The sequence below is a fragment of the Heteronotia binoei genome, chromosome 10 (genome assembly GCF_032191835.1).
Source record: "Heteronotia binoei isolate CCM8104 ecotype False Entrance Well chromosome 10, APGP_CSIRO_Hbin_v1, whole genome shotgun sequence".
NCBI classification, from domain to species: domain Eukaryota; kingdom Metazoa; phylum Chordata; class Lepidosauria; order Squamata; family Gekkonidae; genus Heteronotia; species Heteronotia binoei.
In genome coordinates this window covers 36,324,320-36,339,170 of record NC_083232.1, presented here as the reverse complement: position 1 = coordinate 36,339,170, position 14,851 = coordinate 36,324,320, and the positions used below count along the sequence as shown (strand labels likewise).

The 14,851-nt window shown below is 43.8% G+C and overlaps 1 protein-coding gene across 1 annotated transcript in view; it reads left to right on the top strand.

Moving 5' to 3' along the window:
- The window catches only part of MALRD1 (MAM and LDL receptor class A domain containing 1), a 367,497-nt gene that overhangs the window by 138,651 nt on the left and 213,995 nt on the right, over positions 1-14,851 (top strand). The window contains exon 18 of the mRNA XM_060248396.1: positions 1,173-1,330. Within this exon, the coding sequence (XP_060104379.1) occupies positions 1,173-1,330 (158 nt within the window). The remainder of the gene's footprint in view (positions 1-1,172; positions 1,331-14,851) is intronic.

Below are 14,851 nucleotides of genomic sequence, written 5' to 3'. Positions count from 1 at the left end.
CATGGTTCACTATATTTAAATGAAATCTACCAGATGCTAATCCAACTGCTTCCTAAATTTTCTTTTAAAAGATTTTTGTATGACTTCAAGAGGCAATCTGTTCTCACTGTCCAAATATTCTTTAAGTTAGAAAGTTTTGCTAATATTTGAACTAATTTTCCTTCATTTAAAATCATTATCTTTGATACTGTTGTTGGGTATTCTATATACACTTGTTCTCTATGGTCTCTGGGATGACTTTTTCAACATTCAAGATAATATAAGTGTTATGTATTGTACATTGTCAGCCAGGCCGCATGGCGATGGTCACCTAAGGAGACCCTCGGGTTCCCGGATGCGGCTCGCCAGTGGCCCCTCTCCTCAACATCTGTGGCGGGAAGTTTAACCGACCAGGATTGGCCTGGTCGGACTGGGGGGGCCGTCCGGGGAAATGTATATATATGCGGGGCCCCGGCTGCGCGGCCCACTTTTGTAATGTGCTCGCAATAAAGAATGTTGCCTCCAAAGCGTCTCGGTTTTCAGTACATTACAATATATTTAAGTAGTCTTAAAGAGAACACACATAGGGAAGTTACTTATTCTTTCCCTCTAATTGTTTTATGTGTGATCTTTCTTTCTTTCTTTCTTTGTGATTTGTGATTTGTGAAACACCTGGTATGAGCAATGGTTAGTGTTTAAAGAGTGTGGGAAAGACAAGATAAGAGACAGGATGAAAACAATAGGGAAGGGAAACAGAATCAAGCTGTCAGGAGGACAAAGAGAAGTGAAAGCATCCTAGCTTGCTGTAAAATTGTTCCTGGTACAAAATCTAGCAGTGAATAGTTATAGAAATGTCATGTCTCCCATACAATTATGAGGCCATGCTAGAAGCCACTTAGCATGTGAGGCATACTTAATAGAACTCCAAAAGGTGGTCTGGTTTATCTTAGTGGGCCTCTGCATAGTCCTATATAAGGACCTTGTAAGCCACAGCATTTTTGTGTGCCATTATAGAACACCACTTCAAACATAATTACAGGAGAGCATTTTGTGTCTTCCCAAAGTTTCTTTGTGTTTTTAAGAAATGATCAAGTCAAATCTCAATTGTTAAAACATGACCACAGTTCTAACTGGCTCTATAGTTCTGCTGCATTTTACATATTGAGATTTTGTACAATTTTTTTTTATTGTAGGACACTTCCTCTATCTTGAAGCCACATCAGTAGGTGTTAGAGGTGAGAAGGCACATTTGAAGAGTTCCAAATGGAAGGAGTCTAGCACCTCCTGTGTATTGGGTTTTTGGTATTACACATCTTCAAAAGCAACAGGACATATCCATCTTCTTATTAAGGTAACGACTTTCTTTTTTTTTTCTTCCAGTAGCTATGAGGCACCTTCTTTTCTCTCAGCAAAGAGTTTTTAGCAGGGATCCTAGACCTACTTAACATTACACAACAGACTCTTCATGTTGTAGGGAAGTATCACACAGTATGTATAGATGCATGTGCAGTTCCTGCATATGATTTTCTATGTGTTCTCTACATACATTGTACTATACTGAGGTGTCATTTTTCAAAGAAATTCATCACATTTGATGTAGTCATTCATGCACTCTACATAAATTTAAAATACTTCAGACAAACGTATAAGAAATTATGAAGTGTACTTTATTTTAATCATAATATTTATAGGCTGCTTTGAAGGGTGGACTCTGTGGCATTGTACCATGCTGAAGCTCTTCCCCTCCCGTCCCCAAACCTCAACCTCTCCCGGAGCTACCCCCAAAGTCTCCAGGTATTTTCCAACTCAGACTTGGCAATTCTAGTCTAACTTCGCCACCAGGACTCTTCCCTCTAAGCCATAGAGTCCTGTGAGCAAAAATTCTACTTTGTGAGCTTCTGGCAGGCCTCGGATTCAGTAGGAGCTCACAGGAGTGCAGCTCCTGAACCTTTCTGAGGGCTCCACCTTCTCCTCCCTACCTTGTCCATTGACTAGTAGGTGCAGCTGCATAACAACCCCTGGATGAGCTCCGCCACCTATTTTTCTACAAAATGACCCTTGGCTACTGGCATTAAAGTCGTGAGCTGTTGCATAAACTAGTTTGCTCTGGGGCTATTTTTCCTGAGCTAAGACAAAAATATGTGAGTCAGAGACCAAAAATCTGTGATATAGCTTGCACTAACTGAGCTTAGAGGGAACACTAGTTGTGAGGATAAAATGGAAGAAAGGAAAATCATTAATTGAGTTCACTGGAAGAAAGGTAGGATGATAGAATATCTAAAAAAAAAAATTTATATGGGCTGCATTGGTGAAGAATTATTGCCATTCTCATGATTTAGCACAGGATATGTAGAATCCTGACTGCAAAGCTACAGCGCTTAATCTCCTATTGATATCCAGGGGAAGGCCAATATCCAGGGTCCTCTGCACACATCTGTCACAGTGTCAGCCCTAGATTACACTATGGGTGACTATAACTTGCATTGCACAGAACTGTTGGAAGGCACTCTGTGCACATTGTTTGCAGGGCTTTAAAACGTCAGGATCAAAGTAAATGGAACACAAAACATAAAAAAGCATTTTTCAAAACATGAAAAGCATTTTTCATGAGGCCTCACCCCAGTGTCGTCTCCTGCATGTTGAAAAGAAATATCTTGCTGCATCCAACCAATTTATTGAGAAATATTTTCCTTTTTGCTTCCTTCTCACTCTGTCCTCTATGTGCAGGGTTTCCTTTTCAAATGACAAACAACTGCAGGTTTTTGATACTTTTCATGTTAGCAAAATGTTGGCTTTGTATTTGGTTCCCTGTTGATTGAAAGCAAAATGTAGCTGAAATGCTGGCATCTGGCATCAGAAAATGTTCAACTGCCAATGTAAATCAGGTGGAAATATATAAACTACTCCTTTGTCATTTTGTATTTGAACTGTCTCTCCCCCAGCTCTCCTCCACTCTTCATTTGTAAAATGTCATTCACCCTACTAAACCATGAGGATGAAAGCAAATATCCTATCAGAAGTCTTTGCAGGGCAGCAAGAATAGTGTCTCCCAGCAAAAACACATTGACAGTCTCATCCCAAGCAGAATTATACTCTTCTAAACTCAGTGACTTTATTGGATTGAGGAGGGTGTAACTCCATGCACTGTAATACAAGTGACATAGGTAGCAGCTTGACTTTATTGTGTGTACATAGATTTCATTTATATACAAATAATGGAACTTGCAAGCAGTCCATCTATCTGGAATGAGAATTACTGGGCTCATATTTTCCTGAAAACCCCCTTCCCTCAAAAAAAAAAACCTTAACAGGAGGTGTGTCCCGCCCCCCCCCCCGCCCCCCCGGTTCTGGTTTATGGATTTCAAACTCTTGGGATAATATAGTTCTTTACTGAATGTACAATTCCTGGTAACGTTTATGTGCACATCTGTGAAACCCAGTTCCCATGTTTGAAAATTCAAGGGCTGATCTCTTCATGCAACAGGATCATGTGATACAGCTTGCACTCCACGCTTTTCTTTTTCAGACTGCAGGTAGAATGTTTTATGTTTTACTTCACCCTTGGGGAAATCTTCCCTGAATGCAGAAAAGTAACAAATAATGGCAAAGGCTATCTTAGTGTTCTTTCCCTGATGGGGGTGCATTTTTTCTGTACAGAGCACATTTTCAGGGGCAGTGCTGGATTAAACCCTCTAGAGGCCCCTAGGCAGTCAAAATCTCACCCCTCTGCAAATTATCTCAGAGTCGGAGCACCCGACTCGCAGCCCATTGCCCCTGTTGCAACCTGTGGAACCCTCTCAAAAGTCCCTTTGACAGAGTTGTGGGGGAGAGGCTAGCAGCAGCCTCACTAGGCAAACTGAGCAAAGAGGAGCTCAGGTGCTGGTTGAGTGTGCAGGCTCCGAGGGCTGCAAGCAGGGGAAAAACTGGGGCCCCTAAAGGCATAGTGGCCCATAGGCCAGTGCCTACTTGGCCTAATTGTTAATCCAGCCCTGTTCAGGGGGACCTTTAGATAGTCCAGAGAAAGTTGTTTGTGCAAAAATGCTTCAAGAATTTTGGAGTCTGGATGTCCACAAGGGATCCACATGCTTGGGACAGATGGAAATGTTATTGAATCAATTAGTACTGCAGCATCCCATTCTTTAGTGACTATTTTGATCTATTTTCCTAATAGATCTGTACATCTATATACCTGTTTCTCAAGCATGGCCCCCATCTGTGACGTAATAGTTTTTACTGCAAACCTGGATGAGCACCTCCCCTTTCCCCAGGTTTTCAGAGAAATTGGAAATCCTAAAAAACAAACAAACATTGGGGGTTTAAGTTCCCCCAAAAAATAAAATTAAAAGGGAGAGGGAAAGAAAGAGGGGGAGAAGTAGAGAGTGGAGTTTGTTGCTGGATAAGGGAAGGAGGAGAAAGAGGGGGAGAAAGAGAGAGGGAGTGCTAGTAGGTTGATAGAAAGGGAGGGGGAAATTATGGAGCAGGGGTGGGGGCAAAAAAGAGAGTGAAGTAGGAGACAGGTAAGCAGAGAGTGAGATCAGGGCCAGCTCGCCCACTAGGCAAACTAGGCGGTTGCCTAGGGTGCCAGGAGGGTGGGGCACCAAATTAGGCTCCCCACCCCCTCCCGGTGCCCTAGGCAATCACCTAGTTTGCCTGCCTCCTCCTCCACCTGCTACTGCCACCTGCCACCACTTCCCGCCTCTTTGTCCTCTTCCCTTCACCTCCCCCCGTGGCTCTGTGCCCCCTGCACCTCCCCCCTCCCTGCCACACCTCTTCCCCCTCCCTCCCTTTTTCACCCCATGTTGATTTCAATGCTGGAACCAGCTCTAGTGCTGCATTCTGGCTATCTAAAGCCCCCTCCCCTAGCCGATCACTTGCTTGGTGGGTAAAGCCATGCAATGGGCCTCACTCGCTGTCTGTCAGAACCAGTGTCCTGAAAGGGCAGCCCTGCTGCCACTGACTCCTCCCCTCCCCACTTCCTGGATGGAAGCGAGTGATCAGCGAGGGGGGGCCTTTAGAGCTGGAACATGATGCTAGAGTCAGTTCCAGCATTGAAATCGACATGGGGTGGGGAAAGGAGGGAGGGGGAGGAGGAGGTGTGGCAGGGAGGGGAGAGGCACAGAACTGCGGGGGGAAGCACGGAGCTGTGGGGGAGGAGGCACAGGGGGCAACAGGCAGTGAGTTTGGGTGAGATTATCAAAGAATGTGAGATGGAAAAATAGAGAGTGAGGAAGATTGCCAGAGAAGGGGAGGAGTGAGAAAGAGAGGACAATTACTAGAGAAGGGGAAGAGGAAAGGAAGCAAACAGGGGAAGGAGAAGAGTTGGTTTTCATACCCAACTTTTCTCTACCTTCCAGAGTCTAAAATCACCTTCCCTTCCTCACCCCACAACCTTGTGAGGTAGGTGCAGCTAAGAGAGCTAAGAGAGCTCTGAGAGAACTGTGACTGACCCAAGGTCACACAACAGGCTTCATGGGGAGGAGTGGAGAATTAAACCCAGTTCTCCAAATTAGAGTCTGCTGCTTTTAACCACTACACCACTCTCCCTGCACCCTCCCTGCAAGTTTCTTGGTGGTTTCCACTTGTTAAAGCCTAAATGCATTGTTCTTATAGCCCAGTTTGGGGACATTAGTTGCAGTCTATAAACAGTTTTCTGTTAAGCAACTCTGGGTGGTTATGGACTGGGTAGTTGACTTCTGTTTCTGTAGTTTGCCTGGATAAATTTTGCCATCCACATCAGTGCATGATGGGCAGTTAGTGCTGTTTATTGTAGAGTGACTTCTACAGATGGCAAAGTTCTGAATCTCAGTGCCTTCCAAAATTAATGTTGAGTTACCCTCTGTGCTTGAAAATGACATGCAGCAAATTACTGAGAAGCCTAGTTATTTTGAGAGTAATTAAAATGTATGAAGAGAAAGAGCATGCAGACCCCTGGTGATGTGCTATCAGAAACATCAAAACAATAGAAGGAGGTTTGTACTAAAGGAACTAGTGGTAAAACTCCTGCTGAACTGTCTTCCACTGAATCGTCTTCAACTAGCTGTTCAGTGTAATGTTACCAGAAAGCTCGAGTCCATACCTCATATAACCAGATGATAAACATCTGCTCTTATTACTGGCATTGCTCCAAAATAGCTGTCTTGTAGTAATGCAACCAAAATTAAAAGCAAAGAGAACATGTTACTAGGAAAGGCATTTGGAAATTATACTTAATGTCATCCCACCCTTTTACTTGGTAACGTTTGAAATGGTTTACAGTAGACATCTGATCACAGAAATGAAGAAGCTGAATGATATATGAATGTCATATTATTAGTAGTATGTTTTATATATTGGGAAATTATGGTAGTTATTGCCATGGCGGTGATACATACTTCTCAATCCTTGCCTAGAGAAGTTGCACACTTCTTTGAATCTTGAGGGCTGGTTCACAAATGCTGCAGAATGAGGTGACAGTGAGGTAGCAGAATGCTGAAGTTGTACAGTGGACTGTGTCATTTGCGCTGCGGGAGGGGAATCTGCGTAAAAATGCTCTGAATTTTAGAAAACGGTACATCCGAAATAAAGGTTCTACTGACATCTCTTTGCAGTCAGTCTGACCACCTTTTTCCCCAGCATGTTCTATTAGACCTAAACAAGCTTGCCAATGTACACTGCTACGAAATTGCAGCCCATGGCAGGTTGGGATGATGGTGACGGGTGAGATAAGGGTATGGATTAGGGTTACCACCTCTGGGTTAGGAAATTACTAGAGATTTGGGGGTAGATTCTGGGAAAAGCAGAGTTTGGGGGAGGGAAGAAAGTTCAGTGGGATGTAATTTCACTCATTGAAGCTGCCATTTCCTCCAGGGAAAATTTTGCCAAGTGGTACAAAGTTAAAAACCAATAGCAGAATAGTAAAATTAACAACTTCAGAAAAGCTTTGCTCTGGGTTGCATTAGGGTGGGAAACCATAAAAAAGTAACATGTCAGAATGTGAGAATTCAACCTAGATCAAAGGTTTTCTGAAGTTGTTAATTTTACTATTCTGCTATTGGTTTTTAACTTTGTACCATTTGGCATTCCAAACCCCACCAGCTATATGTGGCTCTGCTTACTGTACCTCATTCCTCGTCTGAAGAAGTGTGCATGCACACGAAAGCTTACGTTCTGAATAAAACTAAGTTGGTCTTAAAGGTGCAATCAACTTCTATTTTGTTCTCCTACTTCAGACCAACGCGGCTGCCTATTTGGTCCTATCAGATGTAGTAAGTAAATGCACTGAGGGGCTCTCCATCCTCACATACTTTCTCCTAGAGATTAGCCCTTTGTAAATCCAGTAAAGAAAATGCAATGGTAATCAGCATGCAAAAGTGTGGAAGTGCTTCACACTTTAGTCTTAACCCTTTTACACACAATTAAAAAACCTCCACACTGGGAGTGGGGGGAGGTACAGGTCCACATTGCCACCAGGGCCAGCATGCCCATTAGGCGACCTTAGACCATTGCCTAGGGCACAGCCCTGGGGGTGCCAAATTCGGAGCCTCCCACATGACATGTGGTGGCTGCTATACCAGAGCAAAAGCTGGGATGGTGGGGGCCACCACCTCTCTCCTGGATGATTTAAATTGCACTGGAGGGCACCCAGAAACAGCTGCTGCTCTTCTAATGACAGTGAAATGGCCTGCTGATCAGCTGCTTGATGGGGCCTTTATATCACATGTGGGAAGGGCAGTGGCTGCTCCTGGGTGCTTCCCCTTCCTCACTTACTTCCCCCTGCTGCCGCCACCATGATGGCCTCTGCCTCCTCCTTCTGAGGGGCCAGGGTGAAAGCTGGGAGGGTGGAGGCCACCCTTCCCTCCCAGGTTGCAGTGGGGAGAGTGAGCAAGTGAGAAAGGGGGCACCCAGGAGCAGCCACTACCCTTCCTGCTTGCTATATAAAGGCCCTTCCAATCAGCTGATCAATGGCCTTTTCACTGGTGCAGGAAGGGCAGTGGCTGCTTCTGGGAACCCTCCTACAGGATTTTAATCATCTGGGAGGGAGGGGGTGGCCCCCATCCTACCAGCTTTCACCCTGGCCCCTCAAAAGGAGGAGGCAGACACCATTGCGGTGGGGTGCATGGGGAGCATGGAAGGGGGAGAAAGAGTGGCAGGTAGGAAGTCAGGGGCAGGGGGGCTGTCAGTCTAGGGAGCCAAGAAGCCTGGCACCAGCCCTGATTGCCTCAATTGTGTAAGATAATGGATGCATGACTAGAAGTATCCACTCAGTCATCTAAACGTCTGAAAACACCAGTTGTGTTTGCTACCCCACAAACACCTTGGAGAAGAAGGAGAGAGATGATATGAATGAGGTCTCCAGAGTTTGGGCATCAGAGTGGTCCTTATACTCTGTTTCCCCTGAAGCTGCAGGGCTAGGTCTAGTTTGCACAGGAAATGTTTAAACATGTAGAGAGCATAGCTGTTTCTTTTGATCATTTTAAGAAAGCCATGAAGGAATCAACACTGATAATCAATGCCATATTGGTTTCCTGAAATTGATCCTGGCTCTTTGTAAGCGTGGGCAGTGCTATTAACACATTGATTTCACAATCACCAGGCAGTTGGGTGAGATCATGGTACCAGAAAGCTGGTGAGAAGGACAAAAAAAGAAAATAGATCAAAGCTGCAGATCAAGGAATAAGTAACCATGACTGAGCTGTAAGAAGACTTTTTAAAAGGTACATGGTAGTCTTCAGGAAATATTTTCCCCTGGAAGTTTCCTTTTTGAACCCAGTTTTTTTGTCCATTAATATTTGGGTCTTTTAAGACATTTTAAGTGGACAAAGCAATATGAATTCCACAAATGATATACTATACAGCATATCCTCTGGCATGGATTCTAACGGTTTCCTAGTCTGTTAGCCTTTTAATACAAAAGATGCTTGCCATATTGATTCCCCCTGCACACACACACACACACACACATTTTTGTATATGTTGGAAAAAAAATGAAAGAATGTTTTGACTTGCGTTGTTACAGCTGAAGCATGATATTGTTAATCTAGGTTAAACCAGATACTTCCTAGGAAACCCCTTTCGCCTCCTACACTTTCCGTTACAGATAATGCAATTTTGTACCAGGTGTTACCATAAGATGCAGCGCAAAAGGAGCAAAGAAAAACTGTTTCCTTGCTCTAGTTTGAGTACATCAGAGAAGGGTGGTTTGGATTAAATTGCTTGAATGGTCTTTTCTGTTGCTGATGAAAAGGAAAGGATAAGGACAAATTAAAGGGATATCTTGGTGTTCATGGCAGCAGTGTATTTCTTTGGTGAGCTTACTTTGGCCTATAGGGAGAACTTTCTGGAATAGCAGAGAAGGTATGAGTGGCTAAGACAGCAATCATAGGTAGATCTGCTCAGAATCCTACTCAGGTATGTTCAATAGCATTTATTCCCTGGAAAGACTTTTTAGGTCTGGTTTGTGTTTTTGGGATGTGAAATGACTTTAGAAGATTATGCTATGGGAAACGTACTTAACATTTATGTATCTTATCTGTATCTCTACTGTTCAACCAAAGCAGCCAATCAAGAGACAGTACTGCAGAGACATTGTGCAAAATCAACAAAATCATTTCCCAACTTAATAACTACATATGTAATTGAATATTTGTAATTATAAACCATCTTGGCTTTTTGTGTGGGTATATAATTGTCTGCCATTAAATAAACAAATTGCTAATTCCATATTGTCTACAGAAAATGCATTGCTCCATAGGTCTGTTTCAGGGGACTGCAATCTATGCCTCTAGAGAGCCAGATGTCACTCAGTGCTGGGGGCGGGGGGGTATGCAGAAAGAAAAATAAAAAATACCAAACCTGAAAAAATTGATCTATACCAATATTCTCAAATATCAGTATTGGTATGGTATTGGTATTCAGGGAAAATCGGTATTGCTGAAATTATTTAGCTTTATACCCTCATTTCTCCCTGAGTCACACTGTTGCAGTGGCCACAGCATGCCTCAGCAAGGGCAGGAAAATAATCTCTCTTTAAATACTTTTCCTTTCCTTGCTGAACATGTCACCTCTGCTGAGTGACTCAGGGAGGGAAGTGGCACACTTCAGGGAGGGAGGGGAAGGCGTAAAATGCCACCACCCCTCCATTTGGCTTCCCCTTCCTTTGAAGGGGGGGGACCAAAATGGAGGGGGTAATGGCTTCCTCTCATTTAAAAGGATCAGTGGAGTGGATCTGCCTGTCAGCTGGTCCTTTTACATGGGAAGGAGGCATTCAGTCCCTCAGTTTTCCTCTCCCCTGCTCCTGAGCCAGGAAGAGCAAAAACAAGGGTTTTGAGGGACATGGCAGACTACCAATATTCCCAAATTATTGGAATATTGGGGGGGGGGAGTAAAAAGGAGGGCAACCAAGATGATGGGGGCGGGGGGTGGAGGTTCTGTATGAGGAAAGGTTGAAGAGTCTTTTCAGTTTAGAAAAGAGATGACTAAACGAGGACAGGGAAATTATGTATGGAGTGAAGAAAGTTGACAAAGATATTTTTCCTTCCTCTCTTAAAATAATAGAATTTGAGGCTATCTAATGAAACTGATTGGGGGCAGGAGGTTCAAGATGGACAAAAGAAAACATTACTTTACAAAGAAAGTGCTTAATTTGTGGAATTCACTGCCATAGGATGTAGTGATGGTCACAGGAATAACCAACTTTAGAAGGGAATTAGAGATTTCTATCACTGGCTACTAGCCATGGTGGCTGAGGAGAACTTCCACATTCAGAGGCACTAAGCCTCTGAATCCCAGAGCCAGGAGGCAACATCAGGGAAAGGCTTTGCCCTCTATGCATTGTTGTTGAATCTCAAGAGGAACTGGTTGGCAAAGTGTGAGACAGGATGCTAAACTAGATGGACTATTGGTCTTATCCAGCAGACTCTTCCTATGTTCTTAAGATGTGAGGTTCTATAGCTGTAAATTATTAACCTTAAAACTTGAGTCAATCCATGTGCAGGGAGCTTCTGGAGGCTGAAACAAAAGGCCTTTGATCAGTATGCCTTGGGGGAATTTCAGCAGGTGAGCTACTCCTGTGTGGGAGCATCCAAGGGGAAACTTCTGCTAGTTCAGAGCTCCCAGCTTTGATATGAAATGGAATGATTTTAGCTAGACCTCTGACAGTTAAATCAGAGGGTGTTTGGGGGAATACAGATATAGGGGACCCTGTGTGGGGGGAGACCTCGTATGCAACAGCTTTCACTGGAAGAATTTCGGTGTCTTGTTGATTTTTATATTGACTTTTATACCAAATTTACTATCAAAACTTTATTTAACAGCCTAATGACCCAGAACCAATTGAACAAATATAATTCTCTATTTCCATCCTCACATTTAACCACAGTCGAAGCATATCTATCCAAATGCAGAGAGTACACAAATGTTGAGATCATGATAACTTATTAACACAGAAGCTTCAGTTAAGAGAATGTATATGTTCAAGTGCCTACTAATGTCTAAACACCTAAGTTAAGCAAGATATCGCTAGCCATTTCCAAGAGCTTTTATCTGTCAAAGTAAATTAATTACATCTAATTGCAAATGAACAGAATTGTAATGGAATTTAGGAGAACAAGACATACCAGCCAGTTAAAGTTAGGCTAAACAAGAACAGCCTTGTAGCTTACTTGACAGCTAATGGAAGAATCAAGAATAATGCCAGCAGGAGACATCAGTGAGAGTCCCAAAACTGCTAATGGATTAACACAGTGCAGAATCTGTCACCTGGACACGATAGCTTCTTATAATAGGCATAATCCACCACTACAACTGCTGTCTTTTGTAGTTATAAGGAAAGGAGGAGAATGAAAGGTAATAATATATAAATAGCCTACTTCATTGTTTTAGATCCAGGTGTTGTGGACCAGGTTTCCTGCTGCACCCGGCTGCCACCTCTGCTGCTCTGTTCAGCAGTAAGAGCAGAGCTTTTTTGGAGCAAGAATGCAGTTTCGGCTGGCTTAGTGTCAGGGGGTGTGGCTTAATATGCAAATGAGCTCATGCTGTAAGAGAAATATGGAGGGGAATACAGTCATGGCAGTTTCACTTCTAGTTATACTGAAAGTGACAACATAATATCACCATTCTGCTCTAACAACCCCCCCCCCAAATCTTTTCAGAGAAAAGTGGCATACAAATTTCATCAATGAATAAACATGCTGTGAATCCTCTCAGATACTACTCCCCAGGCAGATATAACATTAATTATGTTCTAACTGTGCTAGGTAAGTAGCAGATTCAGAGCCAAAATCTGACTAGCCAGAATTGAACTGAAGTTTTGCAGTTTGTTCTCATGAACACTGTCAGATTAGCCATATAGAGATAATTTGATGTATGGCCTTCATTGTTTTTTTACAAAATATAACAGAACAGTATTTTAAAAAACTAGACAAAAACACAGAAAGATTACAAATCAATTTTCATACAGAAGAGGTTTTTTTAAAATCCAATGAGGAATGGTTGTTTAATTCAACACGTTTGATTTCTTGTGTTGGTACTAAAATAGAGTTGCCAAGTCCAATTCAAGAAATATCTGGGGTAGTTGGGGGTGGAGCCAGGAGACTTGGGGGTAGAGCCAGGAGACATTAGGGGTGGAGCCAAGATCAAGGCTGTGACAAGCATAATTGAACTCCAAAGGGAGTTCTGGCCATCACATTTAAAGGGACAGCACACCTTTTCAATTCCTTCCTTCCATAGGAAATAATGAAGGATAGGGGCACCTTCTTTTGGGGCTCATAGAATTGGACGCCCTGGTCCAATCTTTTTGAAACTTGAGGGGTATTTTGGGGAGAGGCACTAGATGCTATACTGAAAATTTGGTGCCTCTACCCCAAAAAACAGCCCCCCCCAGAGCCCCAGATACCCGCGGATCAATTCTCCATGATTTTCTATGGGAATAAATCTCCATAGGGAATAATAGAGTTCCCAGCAGACATTTCCCTCCCCTCCCCCCGCTTTCTGAGGACCCTGAAGCGGGGGGAGAGGGCCTCCAAACTGGGGGATCTCCTGCCCCCACCTGGGGATTGGCAACCCTATACTAAAATTAATGCAGAACAGTTGAAGTAAGAAGTAAATATACAGAAACCAATAAATAATAATAGGAAATTTGTGTATCCTCTTGAAAATTAATAACATCTGCAAGATCTGAGTACAATATTTTTTCACTGAATAGGATGCATTTTTCACAAATGAGAAATAGGAAACCGTTCTTGTTCATTGTGGGCAAATTGCCATGCCAGAATCTCATGGCTTTTTTCTCCTGAAGTTAAACATCCATTCAGACATTCTTGGTGACCTGGAATAATAAACCTACCCAGTGCACACAGAACCAAATTGCTTTGCTTAAGGGTCACAAATGTATTTCTGAGTTTTGTGATAGTGAACTGATACTAAGAAAGTGGTGGAGTTGAATATTTTAAAATGTGTAAAATCTATGTGCTTCTGTTAAAATCAAGATCCATGGACTAGAATGGTATAAACTGCTTTAGCTAAAAGATTATTTCAGAAATTAGTCAGGTTTTTGTTTTATTTTGTTTTTGCCAGAGGAGTCTGGTAGTTTTACAGTGCAATCCCAAGCAGAGTCAGTCTGGTAAGAGGATAGCTGATCCAGGACAGCCCAGCTGATGGAGATTCTGAAAGCACAGGGAGCACTTTTAGCTTCAAGGCTCCCTCACTGGCATGGCCGCAGTCAGGATTTCATGTTTGGTGAGGCCCACAGTAGGATTTGTTGTTGGGAGGAGGGCTGCGGGCCACCCAGTTTGGTGACCCTGGGCTCCCAGCACTGAAAGCTGCCTTGAGTTCCACAAGCTAATCCCCACCCCATTTTGCTCTGCACACTGTGTTCAGGAAAGGGAGAGTGAAAAGTGAAAAGGCCAGCAGCAATGCTACTACTTGTTCAGACTGGCGGTGAACAAAGGAGATTGATTGATGGCCCTCCAGTGGAGGGGCCATACAGTTGGAATGGGGGGGGGGGTTGACCAGATGGACCTGGCCCCCCTGGGCCCCCTGTAGCTATGGGCCTGTTCACTGGTCAATTTGAATGGCTGATGGGAGAGCAGATTAGAGATGAAAAAAGAAATGTCCTTTTAGTTCGAACCTCCCTCCATCAGCTGGCTAGCAATACTATATATGGTTGTGTCAGTTGCAATGTCTGTTCTTGAGAAACATTGGGCGTTTTTGCACTGACCTTAATCGGCAGCGACGTCCCTCTTCACCGCGCAGGATCTGCGCGGATTTCGCACCAATTGCTGCGGAGCACCCGGAAGAGCCGCAAAGCCCCGTGGCTTTTGCGGCGCAAATGGAAACTGGTTTTTGGCGGTTTCCATTTGCGCCGCAAAAGCAGTGGGACTTTGCGGCTCTTCCGGGTGCTCCGCAGCAATTGGTGCGAAATCCGCGCAGATCCTGCGCAGTGAAGAGGGACGTCGCTGCCGATTAAGGTCAGTGCGAAAACGCCCATTGTTTCAATAGTTGTAAGGATTTTTACTCCCCCAATATCCATGTTTTAGGTTCAAATTTTTCTGCAAACATGGTTTGCAAAACCATTTACCTAACTCCAGAGTGACCCATTGTTAGGCTTGCCACTTCCCTGGTCCCAGTGGGGGATCCCCCAGTTTTGCAGGCATCTTCCTGCCTCCAGGCAGCTGGCTGGCTGGCAGGGGGAAGCCCTTCCCCCCCACCAGCAACCATGTGCCTTTCCACCTTGGAAGGCTTAAGAAGACACTTGGAAAGGCTTGCTTATTAGATGGTATGTGTGCCTTTAAATCTCCAGAGTTAGGCTGAATGGGGATGGAGCGAGCCAGCAGAACAACATGGCTGCTCCCAGTGAGATGTGAAGCTATAAGAAAGGAAGGGAAAGCAGCCCAGA